The sequence below is a fragment of the Bidens hawaiensis genome, unplaced genomic scaffold (assembly GCF_021521415.1).
Source record: "Bidens hawaiensis isolate Kalapana, Puna unplaced genomic scaffold, B.hawaiensis_p1.1 tig00022873_1, whole genome shotgun sequence".
Classification (NCBI taxonomy): domain Eukaryota; kingdom Viridiplantae; phylum Streptophyta; class Magnoliopsida; order Asterales; family Asteraceae; genus Bidens; species Bidens hawaiensis.
The window spans coordinates 205,597-230,099 of NW_027493568.1; the positions used below are offsets into that span (position 1 = coordinate 205,597).

Here is a 24,503-nt window from a genome sequence, read left to right on the forward strand (position 1 = left end):
ACTTTGAAATTCAAGATTTCTGCTTTTATTTTAAAGTTAGGGCTTAATTGAATGATCATATATGGGTTCACTTTATTACCAAACCCCAGAGCTTCTAGTTTAGTAAAGATGCAACATTTATTATTATTATTATTGCAGTTAATTCATTCATGTTTTCTCATCATTCTATTATTAAACTACTTCTTTCTTGGATAGATATATATCATTATTATGTGTAACCATCCATCCACATCAAACTTGCTTGCTTTCTACAAGATTTCAATTTACCTGTCAGCGAGTTGTGTTATCCTTTCATTGATAACTGTTCTCACTCAAAATGAAGGATTTAGTATACTTTGTGAAACACTTTTAGTAGAATTAAGATATCTTTATCTGAATTCAGATAAAGGCACCGGAATTCTTACGGAATGAAGGGTGACCAAGACCGGAAAGTAGTTATTATGCATACCGAGAATGAAGGTACTTTGTTTCTCTCTTTCTTCTGCACTTTGGATTTCCTTCAATTAATAGTTTTCTCTTTGCATCTTAAATATTTATTAATGCTCGAGATTATATGTTTTGAGAAGAACTAGATTCTCTAAAACTGGAACAACTAGGTAATAGTCAAATTTAGTTATTTTTTATGTTTAACAAATATTTATTTGGTTATTAAAAGTGAAGGTTGCATTTGTTTAGTTGAATTTGATTGTTAACATGAAAGGTCTAGTTTTAGAAGATATACTTAAGGCGTGTCACATGCAGTGGTGAAGCTTGGGCGAAGATGTCGAGGGGGCCGGACGAAAATACACATTAAAAAAACCGTAAACGGAGGGGGCCGGGATCAAATTTTCGGTTGAAAACGGGTAAATTTACACTACGTATAAAAAATGTCGGACGAAAAGGGGTAAATTTACACTATTGCGCAAAAAAAACGGAGGGGGATGGGGCCACCCTTGGCCTCAACTATCCTTCTCCACTGATCACATGTGTCTTGAGCTTTCTTATCTTCAGCTATATAAGACTAGTTATATAATTATCATATCCAGAAGGTATCAAAGTGTAATATTATTTTATGTATAGAGCTCTTATGTGCAAAAGACTCGAGTAAGAAGGTCGAAGGGGAGGACGCTACAAATTTTGCTTCATCTATGCTTGTGTTGCTGTGTCATGGAAAAGGTAAAAGCTTTTTATCTTTGTTGAGGCATCAATTGGTAGCATTTTTTGTTTGTTTATTATTGGATTGTGTTGCGGCTTTTGTTGCATTTTTGGAATCCAAACAAATTTGACACTACTATGTTGTTTTCAAAAGGCAAACTAGAATCTAAATTTTGCCTTTGTGAATTTTGTAGTGTAACTTTTTTTGTTTAAAGTTGTTTTGTAAGAATGCTGACATCTGGCGGCACAATTACCTCATTACAACCATATTGCCACCTTGTAGAAAATAAGAAAAGTAAATAAAAATCATACAAGAAGTTGATTTATATGTGTGTGTGTGTGTATATATAGAGTGTATATTGATAATGTGTATAATAGGGTTACATAGGGGCTCTGTATATAGATAATTGTATTTGTAACACTCGACCCCTCGTACCACCAATATTGTCCGCTTTGCCATCATGGATTTCTTTTTAGTTTCCCTCGGTGGAGACTTCATAGGAGATCACCCATTTTGGTATTACTCCCACCTGAGCACTCTTAACTATGGAGTTTTCATATACTCCCAGCAAATGCGCTCAAAACGCGTTGGTGATATTTGAGGCATGGCGTTCCTTGTGAACCATGAATCTCTCATGGCCATGGCCGCTGTGGGATTTTCCTAGGTTGTTGTAGTCTTACTAGTCTAGTAGTTGGTAACTAGACATTCCTATTTGCATGTTGATTATATGCATTAATTTTTTGTAAACTTATTATGCAAAATGAACAAAACTATTATTGAACAAGCTAGTATAGATAAGGTACTACCGTACAATAACCAAATCTTTTGTTGAATAAATGTGTAGGTTTGCTTTGATATAAGATTATTGTTGTCATAAACAATTTAGTTTTATAAGAAAAATATCAAACCCAAATTTGTAATAAGGGCCGAATCTTAAGCCCATTATCCGCCTATATAATTCCCCAATTTCTGTATACAAAACCCTAGAATCCGAAGAGCGTTGTTATAAACAAGTCTCCAGTCGTATACTCTTCTTCTGCGGCTACCCTCGATTGATTGTACGATTTCTGCTCATTTCATTGATTGGCGCACTCATTGTTCGTTTTTTGAAACTTTGTAAGAAAATTCATTTCTCTAATCTTTTTAAACACGATTTGATTTCTAGATTCTGATATCTGATAAACAACGGGATGGAATTTTTTGTATTTGATTTTTGTTCTATTTTAATTTTTGACAAAGTTCTTGTGCTCATATATTGCTTAATCAAGAAAATTTGTTGCTGTAATTGTCTTGTTCGTTATACTTTCTAGATTCTGATATCTGATAAACAGCAGGTTGGAATCCTGTCTTCAATTGCATTAGAGTCGAGATTTTTATTCTCGTTCTCTTTGTTTAATTAAATTTGGTTCTACGTTGTGTAATTAATTCTATATAGAGTTAGTTTCAGCTTAAGCAGTGTTGTAAAGATCGGTTCTAGGGAGGCCTGTAAAGGAACCGAACGTTCGGTGAACCGTTTGGCGGGAATTTCATTTATGTTCGTCTTTTTAATAAAGGAATGAACATGAACAATTTGTGTTTGTTTAATTAAACGAATGAACATGAACACATGTTTTGTTCGCTCATTTGTGTTTGTGAACGTTCGTTTATGTTCATTTAATTATGTTCATTTATGTCCGTTTATTTATGTTCTTTTATGTTCGTTTATGTATTAATAGAGAATAATTTAATAGTTTTTGGATGAGTCATCCACTTAAAAGGTTTTATATTTGTTCATTTGTGTTCATTTATGTCTGTACATTTGTCTATATATATGTTCATTTATCTTTGTTTAGTTATGTTCGTGAACTGTTCGTTTTGACTTTAAACAAACTAACATAAACGAACACGTGTTCGATTAAGTGTTCGTGTTTGTGTTCGTTTAAATTTAAATGAACTAACACGAACATGCCCTTGTTTGTGTTCGTTTACAGGCCTAGTTCTAGGCAGCGATTAATTGGTAACCAGTCTTAGACGAATGCGATTTCACCTAATCGGACTCAAAATTCGGTAATCGGTTCAAATCAACCCAGAATCAGAACTTATCTTTTTTTTTTTGGGGTTAAAAGGCAATCGGAGTATCAGACTTTGGTTTTAACCCGTTAATCCTAGTTATTGTTTTTTTTTCACTACTTTGTTATGTTTACGTTTAATTGTTTATGTATGAACTATACTATGTGAAAAGTGAAATATTTATCCAAGTTTTTATGTGTAATTGTCAAGAATATATATATATATATATATATATATATATATATATATATATATATACACGTATAATTTTGAAAAATTACGTATAAAAATTCCAATCAGATTGTTAATTGCTAGTCGGTACCCCACCTGCCGAATAGCGCCTAGCGAGTTCTACAACGCTGATCTTATGATTTATCCGTAGGGTTTATTTAATTAAGAATTTATCTATATATTTCAAAAGGTCACATTATGTGCTGTTCTTTTCTTCTTCCAGTTAGTATTATAAAAAACCTTGTGTGCTCATTAGAAAACACATAGGACCTTCTTTTACTGATGTTACAAGTATTTAACTAGTCAATGCATTTGGTGACTTTATGAACTTCATAACTTATCAAGAAACTGCAATTAAAAGCTTGTATTGTGTGTTTTTTTCCAAGAAGCCTAAAGCGGTCAACTTTTGTGTATTTTCCATGATAAAGCAGATACCTTTGTTCGATCTAAAATCCAAGACAAATGGCCGCGGGGCCTTCAAAGTTACATAGGAGAAAAAGGTTCAACCCTCAAAGATTACAACCATGTTCTGGTGAACGCATATGCCCCAACGCTGCCTGTAGTGCCGTGCTCTCCGTTTTTGACCCTTTCTGCAGAAGGTGTTCGTGCTGCATTTGCGAAAAACATGATACCGAAAAAGATCCCACCCTTTGGTTGGAGTGTTCACCGAATTCTCCCATACGTTCATGTGGCTTATCTTGCCACATTAAGTGTGCCCTTGAGACAAAAAAGGTCGGGGTTGCTAATATTTGCCAAATGATGCGGCTCGATGGTGCTTATTGGTGTTTTCATTGTGGTCACATCTCAGGAATACTTGGGTGAGCAAGTCCTCCTTGACATTACAACAAAGCGAAAAAAAAACCGAACTGAGACAAATGGTCTGGTTTTGTGTTTTCATAAAAGTTGAACTTTTGGTTCGGTTTTGGTTTTGCATATAAGTAAAACCAAACCGAACAGAATTTGTATATATTTTTGTTTTTTCTTCTCAGTTTTAAGTAATTTTTAAGTGTTTAATAAATAGTGTAACCCACATATTTTAGCCCAAATGTATAATAATCAATTATTATCATCAATTAACAAAAAGATTTAGTTCCAAGTTTATTATTTTGGGTCAATTTTTTTTCAACCCAAAAATTTTAAGTCCAAATGTCTAAACCGAAGCAAACAGAATTTATATATATATTTTTTGTATTTTAAATATGAACTTAATAAATAGTTAATCCAAATGTAACTTATAAGAATTTAATTAACAAAAAGATTCTGGCCCAAGTTTTTTATTTTGGGTAAATTTCGACCCAAATTTTTATGAAAAACTGAAAAAAACGATACGAACCACAAAAAAACCAAAACTGAATAAAACCGAACTGTTTTCAAAATGTCAAAAACCCCCATGCACTTATGAACAGGTGTACTTGGGTTTTGTATTCTCTCTTACGGATCAAGTCAAATGTTTTTAGCTAAAATGGGAGCGGGTCAATCGTCAAACAGGTTGTAAAATTTTACAAAGTTAATGTCGGTTTTCTTACTCTTTTTTGTTATTATTGTAGTTGTCTGAAGAGGCTGCTTACTCTTCCCAAGGACCCTCTCTGTGTTTCCACCCTATGCGAGAGGATAGAGTTAAGCTTCAAGCTTCTAAATGGCACAACAAAGTTTCAAGACCTCCTTGGAACCGTAGAAGAAGCTAAGATAAAGCTTGAGGGAGAACTGGGCCCACCGGATGGGTTATGTTCCCAGATGGAACCTAGACATGTAAGCCACACGGTCGGTGCAGAAGTTCTGGAACTGTGTACTGCTGCAGTTAAAAAAGTTGATGAACTTACTGCAAGCCTGGAAGGCGAAGGTACGGTCTTATGAGTTGTTAGTATGTCAAATAAGATTACAAAAATCACAATGTTTCAATAATAATAATAATAATAACAATAATTTGTTTTTATGAATTAAATGATCAGGTCCAGATTTGAACATGCTTCAAATGGTCGTGTATGACCCTTCAATAACTGATGGTTTGCAATCTATGCCAAATGGGCCGGACCTAAATATGGTGACAGTTCCTGAACCGAGTGTAGATGTTCCTCCTGTTAATGATTCATCTAGGGACAACACTCTCAGTTGTGGTGGATCGTTATTTGGGCTGGACCTAAATATGGCGATAGATCCTGAACCGAATTTGGGTGTTAACGACACTGATTTTGCTTTTGGTGGATCTGAGAATCGGGCCGATGAGGAGATGCAAGCTCTCAGTTTTCAGGCGCCAGCTGGCACTGAGGCCCATGGTGACTTGGAGGAAGACTTTGAATCTTGTCTGGAGGTGATCGAAAGGCTTGAGCGTAACAACCACATCACTTCAGAAGTTAGGCAAAAACTGTTCACGTGGTTCTCTTTAAGGGCAAGCAAGCGTCAACGCCGAGCGGTCCGCGCTTTCATTACAGCATTCGGGGATGACTCGCGTGCGTTAGTAGCACAGTTGGCTGACACATTTGGAGCTGCCATATAAAAGCCTAGGATTGAATAGTGACTCATTTTCCAGAGTAAACTGCATTAAAATAGTTCCTTTGTTTTATTTTTGTTATTTTATTTCAAAAGTATTATTATAATCTCTCCTTAAGCATTTTTACAAATATATTTGATTTCTCAAACAAGACTCGATTAGTCTCTATCGAAACTAAATGACCATAAATGATATCCATAACATATGGAACAAGACATGTCATGTGCTCATAAATGACAACAAATGGTATTGCTTTGAGCACTCTAATTTCTTCAAAGTAACAACGCCGGAGGCACGACCCGGCCAACTAAGGCTAGGAGCGCATCACCGACAGAAGGGACGAGTAAACCGGTGCACACCAGAAGGCGGACCGGCCGACCCAACCCAAAGTTCAACTACGAGCTTTTCAACTGCAACAACTTAAATATCCGCTATTGGAAGCAGGGCCTTATGGGGGCATGTGGGTTGAGAACAAGCAGGGCCTTAGGGAAGATCGCCCCTCTGCCATGGTGGTAGGCTCCCATGGCACTACTTGCTCGTCCGTTCTAGGCATGATTCAAGATCAATGGTGGGTTTACAAAATTTTGTGGTGCAACGACACGTCCCGGCTTCCTCTCTATCATGCCTCTTGTTTTCTCTTCAATTGGACAACATCTTGCTATCTTTTAATCCACATCACCGCATACGAGTCCACACCCCTACTCTAAAGAACTATTCGTTCAACTTTTCTACAAAAATTATAATCTCCCCTTAAGCATTTTTACAAAAATTTGAACAAAACTCGATTAGTCTCTATCGAAACTAAATATTTCTAATTGGAAACTTAGTAAACACAAGACAACAAATAAAGACTTCATGTCACATTTAATACTGCAGAAAAATGACCATCGACATCTTTTCTTGTGTTTCGTCATAAATACCTATAAAATGAATCTAATATTCAAAATAATTGGTGCACGAGACATATGCACATGTCTTTCTCCATAATTTCTCATAAAATGAATTTAATGTTCAAAAGAATTGGTGCACGAGACATAAGCACATGTCTTTCTCCATAATTTCTCATAAATTGAATTAATGTTCAGGGCATAGAGAATTCAACATCTGTGTTCTCTTTCCTGTAGGATGGCTTGTGGTTACTACTAGTAGCGCTAGATTGATTCATTCCTATGTTTTGGAATTTCTTCTTCTGAAGAATCTTCTTCTTCAGTTTCGGGTTCTTTTATAGCAAAGACTTTTTCTTTATTTTCTGGAAAATATTTTTCTTTTAATTCTTTATTTTCAGAAAATTTCTTTTCGCACTCTTGATCGCTTAAGTCATGAGTTGAACAAGTTTCTGTATTTGTTCGGCTGAATAATTTTCCAGCTGTTCGTCAAAAATTTGCTCTAATCTTTGTGTGATAGAACTCATTTATCCACAAGACAAAATAGTTTTCTTATTTTGAAGATCTTGTATTTCTTTTTCAAAAATTCGTTTTTGTTGTACCAAAACAGTTAGTTCTCTTAATTTATCACATGGATCGATACTCCAGTTACTTTGAAGCTCATTTATTTTTTGAATGATATTTTGAAGATTAGAATAGTTCTCTGATACCAACTGCGGAAATCTTTCAAGTCGGAAAGCAATTTATAAATGTCGGAAAACCATTTTTGGAAAACCATTTTATTGAGCGTTAAACTCAATTTGTGTGTGTTTATGATGAAAGACATGTAGAATAGTCGAAGCACCAATTTTTTGAACATTAAATTCAATTTATGAGAAATTATGGAGAAAGACATGTGCCTATGTCTCGTGCACCAATTCTTTTGAACATTAAATTCATTTTATGAGAAATTATGGAGAAAGACATGTGCATATGTCTCGTGCACCAATTCTTTTGAATATTAAATTCATTTTATAGGTATTTATGACGAAAGACAAGAAAAGATATCTATAGCATGAGTCTAATAAAAATCGAAGAATTGATTAAAGAATTAATCAAAAAGGTAGAAGAATTAACTACCAATGAAAGTTTAGAAGTTATAGCGGCAAAAATTATCAAAGACGTCTCAGACAAAATTGATAAGATTAAAGAAGAGAAAACGCCAAAACTCGAAAAACATAAAGAAAATACATCTGAAGAGAAAAAGAGATTTCAAAAATACTCTTTTCCCAACTTCAATGTTGGAAATCCATCATTAGGAAGTTCTAAAAGTTCAAATGCTTTGGAATGGCCTTTCGGATTTACCTCAAATGACTAATAAAAGTCAGTTGAGAACTTCTTTTCAGAAGATAAATACAGAAATTGGTACCATAAAAATTGATTGTATTTTGACTTTAATAAAAGAAAAGAAACAATCGACAAATGGAATACTGAAATTAGTCTGATTATCCAGTCTAATCCAGAAGAATTTTCCAATGCTAATGCCTTATTGTTATTAATAGAACACAAGTTCGCATGAATAGTCCAAGATTTTATTAAAGGAACAACTTGGAATGAAGATTTACATGGGGAAGATCTCTTTGATCAAATTATTAATGCCATGTATATGATGTTCTTAGGTCTTGATAAAGATCATGAGAACCAAAAATTGCTTGAAAAAGCAAGACAAACATTAACCCAATCACAACTTTGTGATATATGTCTTTTAGATGATTTTACTTGTCTTTTTGAAAAAAACTTATATAAGCTAAGCACATGTGAATATCATTCTTGGATAGAAGTTTACCTAATGAAAATTCCAATTATTGGTGAAAAGGGCAAAGAACGATGGAACAAGGAAAAGAACAACTTAACAATGCATTCTCTAGGATTTGCTACAAGAATTGTTAAAGAAGAAATTGCTGTTTATTACAAGCAAAAACAGATAAAGAAATTTAACAAAAGTTGTTGCAATAAACTCATTGATCACCTCAATTATCTTTTGGTTGTGATCAGGAGAAAAACAAAAAATATTCAAAAGAAATATAAAATAAAATAGAGGGATATTATCCTTCAGAAGATATTTTTGATGACTATATGCAGATATTTTCATTCGGAATAACGTATGAATCATCTTCAGATAGTAGCAATAGCTCTAATAGTCCGAGATGAATAAAACTAAACTTTTAAACGGGGGGATGAAGATGAAGACCTGGACAATATATCTTTTTGTAAAAATCTTCAAAAGAAAAATGATTTGGTTTATTTAAATATAACTAATCCAAATTCCATTTATATCAAGGGAAAGATTTTCTTAAAATGATATAAAATAATAACTCTACACTGTTATGAAGATACAGGGGCAAGTCTCTTCCTAGCAAACAAACATGTTATACCTGAAGAACTATGGGAAAATACTCCCAAAGACATCAAATTAACAATTGCAAATCAAGATACAATTAAATTAAATAAGGTTTGTAGAAACCTTATAGTATATTTCTTAGGAGAACCATTCCTCATTCCTACAATTTATCAACAGGAAACAAGAATAGATTTACTCATTGGAAATAATTTCTGTCAACTATATGGGCCTTTCACCCAATGGTTAGATAGAATATCTTTTCACCTTAATCAGGAAATGATTTTGATCAAAAAGATAACAAAAGCTTTTCAAATTGGAAAACCATGATTTCTAAAATCAATGAAAAAAGATTAAAAAACAAAACAAATCCCAGGTTCTAATATAACTAAAGAGGTTATAAAATCAGAGGAGAAATATTTTCTCGAAATATATTTTCTTGAAATACAGAAATACCTGAAAATAGAAGAATTACTTGAAAGAGTATACTCAGAAAATCCTATTGATCCTGAAAAATCCAAGAAATGGATGAAAGCATCAATAGAACTTATTGATCCTAAGACTGTAATCAGGATAAAAACCTATGAAGTACAGCCCACAGGACAGAGAGGAATTTAGTAGACAAATCAGAAAATTACTTGACTTAAAACTTATTACCCCAAGTAAATCACCTTACATGTCTCCAGCTTTCTTAGTGGAAAATGAAGCTAAAAAAAGAAGAGGAAAAAAGAGAATGGTAGTCAACTATAAAGCAATTAATGCAGCTACCAAAGGCGATAGCCATAATCTGCCTTGTATGCAGGAATTAATAACACTCTTAAGGGGGGAAAACTTATTTTTCTACTTTCGATTGCAAAAGTGGTTTCTGGCAGGTACTGTTAGATGAAGAGTCTCAGTTGCTGACAACATTTACATGTCCTGATGGTCATTACCAATTGAAGGTAGTTCCTTTTGGGTTAAAACAAGCTCCAAACATATTTCAAAGACATATGCAAAATGCTTTAAGAGGTTTGGAAAATTATTGTACCGTCTATGTTGACGATATCATAATTTTCTCAGACTCCGAAGATAAGCACTATTTTCATGTTTTATCAGTCTTAAAGACTATAGAAAAATATGGAATTATCTTGTCAAAAAAGAAAGCTAATCTTTTCAAAACAAAAGTAAAATTTTTAGGCCTTGAAATAGACCAAGGGACTCATTGTCCACAAAAACATATCTTAGAAAATTTACATAAGTTTCCAGATGTTTTAGAAGACAAAAAACACCTTCAACGGTTTTTAGGTATTTTAACTTATGTAGAAAGTTATATTCCTAAACTTGCAGAGCTTAGAAAACCACTGCAGGTAAAATTAAAAAAAGATTATGTATGGGAATAGAAACAATTCGATACAGATTATATTAAAAAGATAAAGAAAAACTTAACCAGTTTTCCAAAACTTTATCTACCAAAAGAAAATGAATTTTTAATCATTGAAACAGACGCTTCTCAAGATTATTGGGGAGGGGTGTTGAAGGCTAAAACTGTCGAAAGAGAAGAAATATGTAAATACACTTCAGGAAGCTTTAAACAAGCAGAACAAAATTTGTTGGTGCATAATGTCAGCAGTTCATAGTCTAGTGTCTGTAATCGAGTCTGTAATGTTAATTATGTTTTATATATGTCTTAAGCGAAGTTGTTAACAAGTTCGCCTAGGCGAACTTGTTAGACAAGCGAAGTTATGGACAACTTCACCTGAACATGCCAGGCGAAGTTGTCGTGTATTTATATTGATAGGTTACGGGCTGTTTAGGGTTAATCAGTTGTTCGTGTTAGTTTGTTCGAGTTGTTACGAGGGCTGTAACGTGTGTCTGTAATAGTGATATCGTATCACGTGTTTGAGTTATAATATAACTGTTCGTTTATCGTATCGTGTTTGTTTGATTCGTGTGTTCTACGCTCGTAACGATCTACGCAGGGATTCCGCACCTGAGTTGATCGAGATATCTCGTGAGATCCGTCCAGGGAACCTACAATTGGTATCAGAGCTTTTGCTCGATTGTGTGGTTCGGGATATTCACGCGGGTGTAGAAATTGTCCCGTTTCGACTATTCGCGGGACGTGTTTTCTGTGTTTTTGAGTCAATCTTACCTCCTACCATCGTATTCAAGCCTTTGCACCGTAAAAAACCTCGTAAAATACAGATTTCAGATCTGCAAAAACGTCCGTGTTCATCAGGCGAAGTTGCCGTCAGGATACGTAGGGTTTCAGCGAAGATATAAGGTTAAGCGAAGTTATTCACAACTTCGCCTACCTTCTCAAGTTCGCCTAACTCAGCGAAGTTCTCTACAACTCCGCCTACCTCCTAAGTTCGCTTACATTAAGCGAAGTTAATCATCAACGAAGTTCTTATGCGAAGTTAAGACTAAAGCGAAGTTATCCGTAACTTCGCCTACAGTGCTTTAAAAAAAAATTTTAATTTAAAAAAAAAAAAAATTTAAATTTTCGGGTTTCTTACTTTTCGGGAAAGATGTCGTCGATTAACATCTCTGAGTTAGTGAAGATGGAAGTTGAAGCAGGGTTAGCTACTAAGGCCCCAAGATTGCTGAAGGGAACCGATTTCGTTGCATGGAAGGATCGGTTCATACAATACGTCAAATACCAGGATGCGAAGATGTGGGTATGCATCCAGGATGGTTATATTCCACCAGTTATGGAGTATGAAGGTCGTGATCAAATCAAAAAGTATAGCAAAATGGAAGAAGAAGAGAAAAAGATGTATGAGGCCGAGAGCAAGGCTCATGCTGCTATTACTATGGCTCTTCCACAAGAGATCCTTCATACGTTTAGAAAGTATACGTCAGCAAGAGAGCTTTGGGAAGCTCTTGAGAACAGATTTGAAGGGAATGTAGGAATCCGTGCTTCAAAGATAAAATTGCTCAAAACCCAGTTCTCAGTCTTCAAGTATTTGAAGAATGAATCTTTAGATGATATTATCACTCGATATTACCATCTGATGACTGAATTGAGCAACTATTCAATTTCCTACCGAGAAGAAGAAATAATTGAGAAGCTTCTAGATGCTCTCCCACCAAAATGGGAGATGTACACTGTGCTGATGAGGGAAGACAAAGACTTTCCCACATATGATCTAGAAACGGCAGTCAACAAGCTCAGAACCTTTGAGCTTAACATGGTTAGAAAGGAGACACCTACGGATCAGGTTCAAGATCCAGGTATATATGGAGCTAAAGTCAACACTAGCTCAGGATCGAAGACTGAATCTGCTGCCTACTACTCGAAGGGAGAGTCGGGCACAAACTCATCACATGAGGGGCATGTGTCAGTCAACACAAATGGTGATGTTTGCTATGTAGCAGGTGGATCGAGTGGTTCTCAACCCCAGGTAAGCAAGAGTAGTTGCTCTCCAAGTGTTCCCAGCAACAACTACTCTAAGATGCCTATGAGTGTCAAATCTGCTGAAGAGCAGTTTGGTCTCTATGCTTCTTTCATTGCTTCCTATGAGAACTACATTCAGGGGAAGATTGTTGATCCAGCTATGTTGGATGAAGACTATGACCAGATTGATGCTGATGATATGGAAGAAATGGATCTACAATGGCAGATGGCCATGATCGTGAGAAGAGTGAAAAGGTTTATGAATAAGACCGGAAGAAAGTTTGTCGGTGGAAGGCCAGGGTTCGACAAGACGAAGGTAAGATGCTACAATTGTCAGCAAAACGGTCACTTTGCAAATGAATGCAGGAATGAGCGTGTAGAACGAAGTCAGGGCAGGTCTACACAGCAAAATGGTGGTTCTAAAGATTATAGTGCCATGATGTCCAGAGAAGCTAGTGAATACAACTGGAACCTGCAGTCTAAAGAAACTTTTGAGCAGGCAAATTTGGCGAAGGTTGAAACTGAAGAATGTGAGAAGGTTACCGGAGAAGAAAAAGCTTTCATGGCAGATGTTAAAGACCAGCTCTCTGAGGTATATTCTAAACCTACATGTTCTAAATGTGAAAACTTGTCTGAGCAATTGGCAACTATAACCGATCAGTATGTTAGGTTGGATGCTGAATTTAAAACCCTAAAAGAAGATCATCATTTTACAAAAGCAAGAGAAAATAGCTATAAAGTCAAAATAAAAGCTTGTGAAAAAGATGTTAAAAGTCTAAAAACAAAAATTGCTGAAAAAAATTGAAGTGATTGATTTAAGCTATGAAGTTTTGGAAGAAAAAACCAAACTAATTGCTGATAGAGAAAAACAGATTGCTGATCACCAGGTAAAAGTGGTGGAACTGAATAGAAAACTAGAGCAGTTCAGAAATTCCTCTGCTATTCTTGATCACCTTGTTAGTGATCAAGGTTCCTCTGTTAAGAGAGGAGGAATTGGTTATCATGAGTTTCCACCACCTTATAATCACAATTACACTTTTAACCCTAGTGTTCAGAAATCTGTTGACTTTGAGGTTGCTCAGACAGTACCAGTTAATGTAACTTGTAAAGAACCAAATGTTAGTGGAGGCGAAACAAGTTCGCCTATTTCAAGTGTTAAAATTTCTGATCCAAGTCCAGTCTCATCGGATTCGGATAAGTCATCCGAGTCTGGTAAGGCAAAAGATGAGGTGGTATTACCCAATGCTGGAGAGAAAGAAAAGACGAATAAAAAGAGTACTCCACTAAACCCGTTTGTCCCACCATATGTGAGACGAACGGGCGGTAATAAAGCCTCGACATCTAAAACACCGGTTGATAAAAAAGTTGAGCATAGGTGTTGTTTTAGGTGTAATCAATTAGGGCACCTAGTTGCAGATTGCCCTCTGAAGCAGCGATTCAGAGGTGTGAGGCCTAATAAAACTGAGAATAAGCCTAATGGTAATCATAATAATGGTAAAAATGAAAACCATTCAAAATTCAAAAAAGTGATTAATTCAGGTTTTCATAGAAACAGATCTCAGTTTTACACTGCTAATAACCAAACCACAAACTATAATTCTTTCAATTCACTAAGGTCTGGAAGGCCTCATAATCAATCTACAAGGAGGTATCCTAGTAGGACTTACAGGAATTATCAAGGTACTAACTTTGAAAAGCCGAAGTTCGGGATGTATAGATCCAAGACCAATTGGTCTTGGGTCCCTAGATTCTAATCTTTTGCTTAAATCGTGCAGGAACAGTTGAACAGGGCTGCCAATAATCTTTGGGTTGTGGATAGCGGCTGTTCCCGGCACATGACGGGTAACAAATACTTGTTACACGATTTGAAACCTGTTCAAGGAGGGAGAGTGAGCTTTGCCGGTGAAAGTGGAGGCAAGATTACAGGAATGGGAACGGTGTCGAACGGAAAGATGACATTGGAGAAAGTTAACTTTGTCGAAGAATTGAAGCACAATCTGCTGAGTGTGTCGCAGATTTGTGATAAGGAGTACACCGTACACTTCACAAAGAATGAAGCAATTGTGTTACATCCTGGTTTTCAGATACCAGAGGAATGGATTGTGATGAAGGCTCCACGTGAGAGGAATACGTACATTATGGATATGTGGTCGACTGAAATGGCCTCGGAAGAATCATGCCTTATGACAAAAGCGAGCGAATCGGAGTCCGAATTGTGGCATAGGAGAATGGGACACATTCATCTTCGGAAGATGAACCACATTGTCAAGAATGGACTTGTGCTGGGCGTTCCCTTGAAAAGTTTCAATTTTGAAGACAAATGTCTACCGTGCAAGAAGGGAAAGCAGCACAAGAAATCCCATCACACCAAGAAGGTCAATTCAATTGCCAGTACCCTAGAATTGCTTCACATGGATCTCTTCGGTCCCGTGAATGCAAAAAGTCTAGGAGGTACTTCATACTGCTTGGTGATCACTGATGACTACTCACGATATTCGTGGGTATATTTCCTGAAATCAAAAGATGAAACGGCTCAGATGGTGAAGAATTTGATTACCAAAGTTGAGAACGTTATGGATAAAAGGGTTAAGTTCATCAGAAGTGACAATGGAACGGAGTTCAAGAATTTTGAGATGGAGATCTTCTGCCTTCAGAAAGGGATTGAACACCAATACAGCGCTCCGTATACACCGCAACAGAATGGAGTGGCTGAAAGGAAGAACAGAACGTTAATTGAAGGAGCAAGAACAATGCTGGCTGATTCGAAGCTTCCTGTGGTGTTTTGGGCTGAAGCTGTTGCTACAGCCTGTTATGTTCTGAATAAAGTCTTAACTGTTAAAAGACTTGGTAAAACGTGTTATGAGCTTATGCATGGGAGGAAGCCCAACTTGAGTGGTCTTGAACCATTCGGGTCCCCTTGTTCGATTTTAAAGACAAATTCTAAATTTGGTGAAGTAGCCGATGAAGGAATCTTAGTCGGTTATGTTGTTGGGACTCCCAACAGACGTGTCTTTAATACATCGACCAGCAAGGTTGAGGTGGTGTGTAACACCGATATCACAAGTTACCAACCGCCAAAACCAAGCAACGGACCTGCTGAGTTTTTCGACTATGTTAAACTTTTTAAGTCTTTTAACATACCGTATTTGGATATTGCTGAAGAAGAAGAGAGAGTTGCTACAAAGATGATCCTTGATGAGGAAGAAAATCTATTGCAAAGACAGCTGATCGATAAATGTCAACCTTCCTCATCAAATACTATCGATACCCCTGCTGCCTCGACTGAAGAAGAATTTTTCAATCCATTTCACTCTCAGCATGAAACAACCATTGAAGAGCTCTCTTCTAACTTGGAAGACAATTTGCATGTCGGTTCTGCTCCGACCACGAGAATTCATAAAGATCACCATTTGGAGAATGTGATTGGTGATGTGTCCTCCGGTGTACAAACAAGACGTAGCTTGAATGAGCACACCTGTGTTTACACAAGCATTAAGGAGACAGGGATAATCAACGAATGCTTGTACACCTGCTTTATAAGCCAGATTGAACCGAAGAACTATCAAATGGCTCTAAAGGACAGCTCGTGGGTCGAAGCCATGCAAGAAGAGTTGGCTCAGTTCAAGAAAATGGAAGTATGGGATTTGGTTGAAAAACCGAAGAATGTGCATGCGATAGGCACAAAATGGGTGTTTAAGTGCAAGAGAGATGAGAAAGGGATTATTATAAGAAACGAGGCGAGGCTAGTCGTTAAAGGTTTTAATCAACAAGAGGGGATTGATTATAATGAAGTGTTCGCTTCTGTGGCAAGATTGGAAGCCATTAGATTGTTTTTGGCATTTGCTGCTTATAAGAAGATGAAGGTATTTCAGTTGGATGTGAAGAATGCGTTTCTGAATGGGAAAGTTGATGAGGTTGTGTATGTTGAGCAGCCTCCGGGTTTTCCTGACCCAGACTTTCCAGACCACGTGTACAAGTTAAGCAAGGCATTTTATGGATTACATCAGGCACCTCGTGCCTGGTACTCAACTTTATCAGATTACTTGCTTGAAAATGGGTTTGAAAGAGGAAAGATTGATAGCACGTTGTTCTTCAAGAGAGAAGGAAGCGACTCCCTGCTGGTGCAAGTCTACGTGGATGACATTATCTTTGCTGCATCAAAAGTCTCCATGTGTCAGGAGTTTGAGGCCGTCATGAAGAAAAGGTTTGAAATGAGTGCTATGGGTGAACTAACTTTATTTTTAGGATTGCAGGTTGATCAGAAGAAGGATGGGATGTTCATTCATCAGACGAAGTATGTCCATGATGTTCTCAAACGATTCAAGATGGAGGACAGCTCTCCATTTGATACTCCAGTCTGCGTCAATCACAAATTGGGTGCTGATTCAGACAACGATGCAGATGTGGACCCAACTCAATATCGGGCTATTATAGGTTCTTTAATGTACTTAACTGCTTCTAGGCCTGATATAATGTTTGTTGTCTGTCTTTGTGCACGCTTTCAGGCAAACCCAAAAGAATCTCATTTGAAGGGTGCAAAGAGGATACTGTGGTATCTCAAAGGCAAGCCGAAGCTGGGGTTGTGGTACCCGAGAGGAGGAGACTTGGAGCTAGTCGCTTACACAGATTCTGATTATGGAGGGTGCAATCAGAGTCGGAAATCAACAACAGGTGGATGTCAGTTTCTTGGTGGCAGATTGGTGTCGTGGCAATGCAAGAAGCAGACTTCAGTCGCAATTTCAACCTGTGAAGCAGAATACATGGCAGCATCTAACTGCTGCTCCCAGGTTCTTTGGATTCAACAACAGTTGCGCGACTATGGTCTGAATTTCTTACTTACTCCTATTTGCATTGATAACACAGCTGCTATCTCAGTAACTAACAATCCCGTGAAGCACAGTAAAACTAAACATATTGACATACGTAATCATTTTATACGGGATTGTGCTGAGAAGAAACTGATTGTGCTTGAAAAGGTGGATACGCTTGATAATTTCGCTGATTTATATACTAAAGCGTTTGACAAATCAAGATTTCAAAACCTTATTGAGCTGAATGGGATGATCAATCCCGAGTAACCATGCTTTTTATGTTTGTTTTTCGTTTAAAAAAAAAAAAAAAAAAACGTCACTATCGCTTAAAATTATGTCGGTTACCTCAGTTTGAAGGACGTGTCTTAGGATATGTTTGGTCCTCAATTCTACTTGTAGAATATGAGGATAGCCATTAACCAGATGACTGAAAGTGACCGGGGCGGTTTATGATGAGTTTTCATTCTTTCGCTGAAAATTAGTCGATCATACTTAGTTAGAAGGACACATACTTGTATGTGGTCGGTCCAGCTAATCCATTGGATTCGCAGGATAGCTGTTAACCCAAAGACTTGACTTGATCGGGGCGATTGAAGTCAAAAAATTTTTCTATATGGGAAATGAAATTATTTTTCAAGTCTACTACTTCGTAAGAAGTTCGTTTGCTATGTTTAACAGAAAATTGATCCAACCTTGGAAAATGATAGATATACTGATTCTGTGTGCTTAACTAGTGAAGTTATTAGGCTTAAAAGGCTTTAGGACAGTCATTGTATGACATGGTAGCTTTTTATGGTGCGTAAAAGTAGATGTGATACAAACTAAATCTACTCGATTTTACGTGGAAACTCCTTAAGAGTTCTGCATGTCTTCATATATATCTTTCCGAATGATAGGCAGAAAAGTGATTACCCAGTCATACACGAGCCTGTTAGTGTTCTGATTCCCGTAAAGATAGTGTGTGAAGAAACTGCAGTGATCCAGATTCGGGACTTGCAGTTGTTTACTACTCTGAAGTCTATGCAAATGTTTATTAAAAAAAAAAATAATAATAATAATTTATATATATGAGTTATTGAAACATTCTAGAGCTGACAATGTCAAGACTTCTCAATCATGGAGTAAGAAAGAGAACGGGAAGCAGATAAAGAGTACTTACAAACTTAATCAGACACTACGGGTCGAAGTCAATTCGGGGTGACTTGGGGAAAGCCAAATACGCTTTGAGAATAGATAGAAGTCATCATAATCTCTGAGTTGTTGCCCACTTAATTTTTGAGCTTAATTGAACTTAACTCGTATCACAGAAACGATGAAAACCATCTTAAGTTATTTACCTGCCTACAACCTGTTTCTTTATGTCATACTACAGCTAAACACGGATCTATGTGACAGTCACGTAGTTAGTATAATTCCTGTTCGGATCTTTTCTAAAACGTAGTAGTCCCTATCGAGACTGAAATTTGATCCCTTGTACTTTAATTTTAAAAAAAAAAAGTTTTTCGTACTTAGGTAGTTTATGATTTTATAACTGGTTACTTGGACTTGATCGTGTCATTTAATTCGTTAAAGAGAGTATTAAAAGTTAATTGGAAAATGTTCAAATTATAAGGGTTGATTTTGTAAATATAGGCGAAGTTGTTAAACAGGCGAACTTGTGAATAACTTCGCCTAGGCGAAGTTAACCGTAACTTCGCCTGTATAACTCCGCCCCTATATAAGGATTTTCAAAAGTCAAACTGTTCATATTTTTTCAAAATCAGCGAACTTATTCTCCGATTTCACAGCGAACTTATCTAGATTGATCTGTTCATCTTTTCTTCGATTTCTTTTCAAATTAAAGGTGTGTTTGGGTTCTTATATCTTATAATCGATGTTCATTGTTGTTAACCCTAGGTTGTTTCGACACCCGGTTAGTGACCTCGGACGTTCGATCCTTAAACCGGGTTTTCAAAACTCGTCTTTACGTGGTCATGAACAAACTGATCGTCCAGATTGCTTTAATATCATGTGTTTTAGACTCCTCAATCGTCAAAATTGACCGAAACACCAGATTCTCCGGAGTTGAATCGATCTTACTGTCGCCGTTTCAGATTCAGGCGAACTTAAGGATTAGGCGAAGTTATCCGCAACTTCGCCTGAGGTTTAACTTCGCCTGAGGCGATGTTGTGGTGAGGCGAAGTTATCATTAACTTCGCCTGGACCTTTTAATTTATTAATTATTAGACGAACTTAAAGATGAAGCGAAGTTGTTTCCAACTTCGCCCCACCTTTAACTTCGCCTATACAGATTTTCACAACTTCGCTCATGGTAACAAGCGAACTTGTGTTATGCCTTAACGTTTATCTAACTTGGTTCGTTTGTTGCAGATATGGCTGCAGTAGCAGGTGCTGGAGGCACTGGAGGAGACGATGGAGATAATCAGAGGCAATTCTTCCCGGGTCATAACATGTATATCACCTTATACCCGGAAGCGAGCGGTGTTGAGGATTACCGCAAGATAATCACATTCCTCATTCGCTCGAGGATATTCCACGCTATCACTACGACTCTGCCGATTTCCTTACCCAATATCGAGGATTTCTGGCAGACTATGGAATACGATTGCCGCGTTGAGCCCCCGGTTATGCGAGCAACCGTCAACAATCAAGAGGTTCAGTTCTCATCTGAACAAATACGGGTGGCTTTACGGTTCGGTGAGGAGACTAGGGATGACCCTACAGAGTTTGTGGCTCCGTTCCGTGATGGAGCGTTTCTCCGAATGGGCTATTCTGGTCCATTAGGTGATACTCAGAGGAGGAAGGGTTTCCTACTCGATCAGTGGCGCTTCCTCATGCACGTAATGATTGTCTGCATGTCAGGGAGGAAGGCGGGCACTGACGGGATGGGTGCGACCATGCAGTCCGCATTGACTGCTCTGACTTATAACAAACGTTATAGCTTCAGTCAGATGGTCTTTTATGAGATCAATAGGCAGAGGAGAGCGATGGCCCGTGAGAGGTTCATCATGTATCCAAGATTCATTCAGATGATCTTGAATCATGTTGCTCCCACGTTGCCTCAACGACGTCCAATACGATACGTGGAGAGTGTGAGCAAACGTATCTTCGCTCAATGCCGAACATCCAGTGCGAGGAGCAAGTCTGAACTGCGTCCAAGGCATACTCCACTCTTTGGGTACTTAATAAACCCGGGGTATGTGCCAGCTCGTGGGGATGAGTTCAGAGACCCGGCACCACAACAGGCATTAGCATCTCAAGCTATACCTGCTGCTCCTGTTGTGTCACCGGAGGAGGAAGTGGACCTTGATGCAGAATTTGGAGGTCAAGGATTCTTCGATATGGATCGGGTGGATCCAGAGGAGAACGTTCAGATCCCAGTTGAACGTGTCTCGACTGTGCGTGTTACTAGAGCAGCTACGACGGTGGCTGACTCAGATCTTGATGATGTTATGGATGAGGCGAGAAGGATGTTGGTGACTCGAGAGAGGACGATTGGGAAAAGAAAGAGGACAGTTGATGATAGTGAGTCAGAAGAAGAAGAAGAGGATATTCACAAGTTGATTAGACGTTCAAGACGGGAAAGGACAGGTGCAGGTATGGGAGCAGGTGAGAGTTCACGAGTTGTACGTTTCGCTCCATCCGCACTGTCAGGTATGTCGATTGTTCCTACATCTGTACAGGTTACAAGTTTAAGCGCCGCGGATGTTCCCGTGGTGGCTACATCATCTTTCAGCATCCCATCCATCACACTACAGATGACGACTCCAGAGATTGTATCGTTGCCGCCTCCAACGCTTACTCCGTCGGAGGTTGTTGCACAATTTATTGAGTCTACAGTCGTTGCAACTGCAGGGTTGTCGGTCACGATACCACCTGCGGTTACGTCCACAGCTGCTTCTGATGTCCCGGTTTCATTCGAAATCCCTGCTGAGTATACTCAAGACACATCTCACATGAGGTTTGATTTCGATGCAACCCTCTCAGACTCGGAGAGAATAGCTGCACTTGAGCGGGTCGTGGCAGAACAATCAAAGGTGAATCTTGTCCAGACCCAGGCTATTCAGCGCCTTGTAGCAGAGAATCAACTACAGTCGTCCCTCCTGGTTGAACATGGGAGAATTATAGATGCTATGAAGGAGTTCTTGGCATCTCAGGGGGAGACAAGCTGTAAAGGCGACGAGTTAAGGACAAAGAAGAGAAATGATAGAGACGATGATCCCAATGCATCGAAAGGTGCAGGTGGTGAGTTGCCAAGAACTACTCAAGCTCTTGGGACTTTCACAGCTCAGGGGGAGTCTGCAGGTGCAGTTGGTGGTGATGAGGTGGTGATGGTTGATGATGAAGATGATGTGATTGATGCTTTGAAAGAATTGGATGATGATATGCTAGATGATGATGTGATGTTTGATGATGATGTGCTGCCAATTGAGGAGATTGAAAAGATTGGTGCAGAAATTGTGATTGAAGATGAGATTGAAGAGGGTGAGATAATTGAGGAAAATGTTGAACACGAGATCCCAGATGTTGAGAAAGCCGATATGGGTAATGAGATGGCAAATGATGAGACTGAATGGGAGGAGCAGCCTAGGTGGAAGGAAGGCTATGCTCATTGGTTTATCAAAACTAAGAAGCCTGCTGTTCCAACCATGTTCAAGAAAAGTTATAATATCAAAGGCTACGCTGAGTCGAAGAAAGGAATTATTTGTTGGCTATATGATGAACAGCTAAAAGTGTTCGTGGTGAAAAGATATGATGGTATTCAATACTTTAAGAGGACGTTGAGATCTCTCAATACATTGCCTGAATGTGAGATGAAGGATTTGGCTAGATTGGGGTTGATTAATAGAAGCGACGACAACATGGCGAGAGTTATTGGGAAGATCGTGTGGAAAGAAAGTATTAAAGAAAAGAAGTTTGAGTTATTAAAGCCACAGAAGGGAAAGCTAGTGGAAGATAAAGAAAGGGGAATGAGAGCAGATGGCAAGCCATGGATGGTAATGAAGTACAAACCGATCCGATGCATTAAGGAGGTTCCAATGAAGACTATGCCTCAAGATGTGTTGAAGAATCTTAAATGGTGGTATGTTGATTGCCAGACTGCTGAACCCGTGATGGAAGACGAAGACGAACAAGAAGTGCTGAGGGTGTATGATCCGATGCATCTTGTTAATTTATCGAAAGCTGATCTGCAGGTGTTAAATGAAAAGAAGATATTTTATATTCCTGCTTGGAAAGACGAAGCGAGGAAGTATCAGCGAGTAGTCACGGTATGCGTAAGAGAAGGAGTACATGCATGAAGATTACAAGACAAGTGCTTAAAGATCAAGATATGAAGCTACTGCCAAGGGGGAGTCTGTTGGTGCATAATGTCAGTAATTCATAGTCTAGTGTCTGTAATCGAGTCTGTAATGTTAATTATGTTTTATATATGTCTTAAGCGAAGTTGTTAACAAGTTCGCCTATGCGAACTTGTTAGACAAGCGAAGTTATGGACAACTTCGCCTGAACATGCCAGGCGAAGTTGTCGTGTATTTATATTGATAGGTTACGGGCTGTTTAGGGTTAATCAGTTGTTCGTGTTAGTTTGTTCGAGTTGTTACGAGGGCTGTAACGTGTGTCTGTAATAGTGATATCGTATCACGTGTTTGAGTTATAATATAACGTGTTCGTTTATCGTATCGTGTTTGTTTGATTCGTGTGTTCTACGCTCGTAACGATCTACACAGGGATTCCGCACCTGAGTTGATCGAGATATCTCGTGAGATCCGTCCAGGGAACCTACAAAATTACCATAGTAATGAAAAAGAATTACAAGCGGTAAAAAATACTATTTCAAAATTTTCTATCTATCTAACCCCGGTAAAATTCCTGGCAAGGACAGATAATAAAAACTTTACTTATTTCCTTAAAACAAAAAATTCTGGAGATAATAAGCAAGGCCGCCTAGTCAGATGGCAAATGTGGTTCTCTAGATATTCTTTCGACATTGAGCATCTCGAGGGAACCAAGAACGTGCTGGCTGACTGCCTGACACGAGACTTTCAAAAAATGTGAAAAAACTATTCACACCTTTTTCACCTATTTAAGGAACCAAAAACCCCCCTCAAAAGGTGCAAACAATTCTTTTCCACAAAAGGAAAAAACCCATGGAAGTATTAAGGCATTGCGCCTCAAAGAAAAAATTCTTCTTATAGAATTAAAATCCATTCAAGAAAAAATAGCACTCTATGACGAAAGTCTAGAAAACAACTACCAATTCAGAGCAGGAATCCGAAAGGAGACAATCTGAATCTATTCCCTTTCAAACGGCAAAGGGTAAAGAAAAAACAAGTCTGTTTACTCATGTTGCTTTGGAAAAAAACAAAAGAAAAGTAAACGAAGAACTAAAATCTTCATCTAGTCGAGAAGCAAACGGCTCTGGTAAAGACAAATCAAATCCGTTGATGGCTGACAGTTTGCCAAAAACTGAAGAGCTCTCACTAAGATCAAGTTACTCTCAAATTACCCAGAGACCAGAAAATCTCAAAGCAAGGTTTTATGTTATCTTTGACGGTGAGCATAAGGGGATATACGAAGACTGGTCAATAGTCAAAAGCTACGTGGATGGAAGTAGCTATCCATTCAAAAAGTTTGGGACGTTAGCACAAGCCCAACAAGAAGCCACTCGCTATTCAACAAATATTGGAAAGAGAGAAATACCTTTGAAGCGCAAGCCCAAAACTTATCTCCTTAGCATTCTCTGCTTGGTTAGTTAAGTATATTTACCCTGCCTCTAATTTATAAGAAATTAGTTTAATGGCTGAAGGAATGAAGAAAACCATCAAAAACTTTCGCAAAAAGATTGCAGCAACAAAAGATGCTAACATCTTCATCAAGTGTACTTCTACACTCCCAGATTGGCATCAAGGAAAAACCTTCCAAAGCTACCATCATCTAGAAATCGGTTTTGCTAAAACAAGAACCGTAAATTCATCCAAAGTCATGGCAGAAAAATATGAAGACCGAGCAATTGGGTTAAAATAAGAGTCAAGAGTTTTCTAAAAATTCTTGAAAATTTGCAGAAAATAAAAGCCGAACTTTAATAAAGTAAACTATTACAGTCACCACTGCATAATTACCAGCTTCAGTAGTCTTCCATCACCAAAA

At 37.8% G+C, this 24,503-nt stretch overlaps 1 protein-coding gene and 1 pseudogene across 2 annotated transcripts in view; both read left to right on the forward strand.

Moving 5' to 3' along the window:
* Nucleotides 1-5,983, forward strand: LOC143566363 (VIN3-like protein 3). The gene is made up of 5 exons (XM_077053090.1): nucleotides 1-459; nucleotides 1,060-1,155; nucleotides 3,847-4,233; nucleotides 4,963-5,255; nucleotides 5,365-5,983. Exons 3-5 carry the CDS (start codon nucleotides 3,878-3,880, stop codon nucleotides 5,907-5,909), a joined length of 1,194 nt encoding a protein of 397 aa, XP_076909205.1. The 5' UTR covers nucleotides 1-459; nucleotides 1,060-1,155; nucleotides 3,847-3,877; the 3' UTR covers nucleotides 5,910-5,983.
* LOC143566360 (protein VERNALIZATION INSENSITIVE 3-like) overlaps nucleotides 3,433-24,503 on the forward strand; it is a 27,536-nt pseudogene continuing 6,465 nt past the window's right edge. The window contains exon 1 of the transcript XR_013141221.1: nucleotides 3,433-3,637. The product of XR_013141221.1 is annotated as a protein VERNALIZATION INSENSITIVE 3-like (transcript). The remainder of the gene's footprint in view (nucleotides 3,638-24,503) is intronic.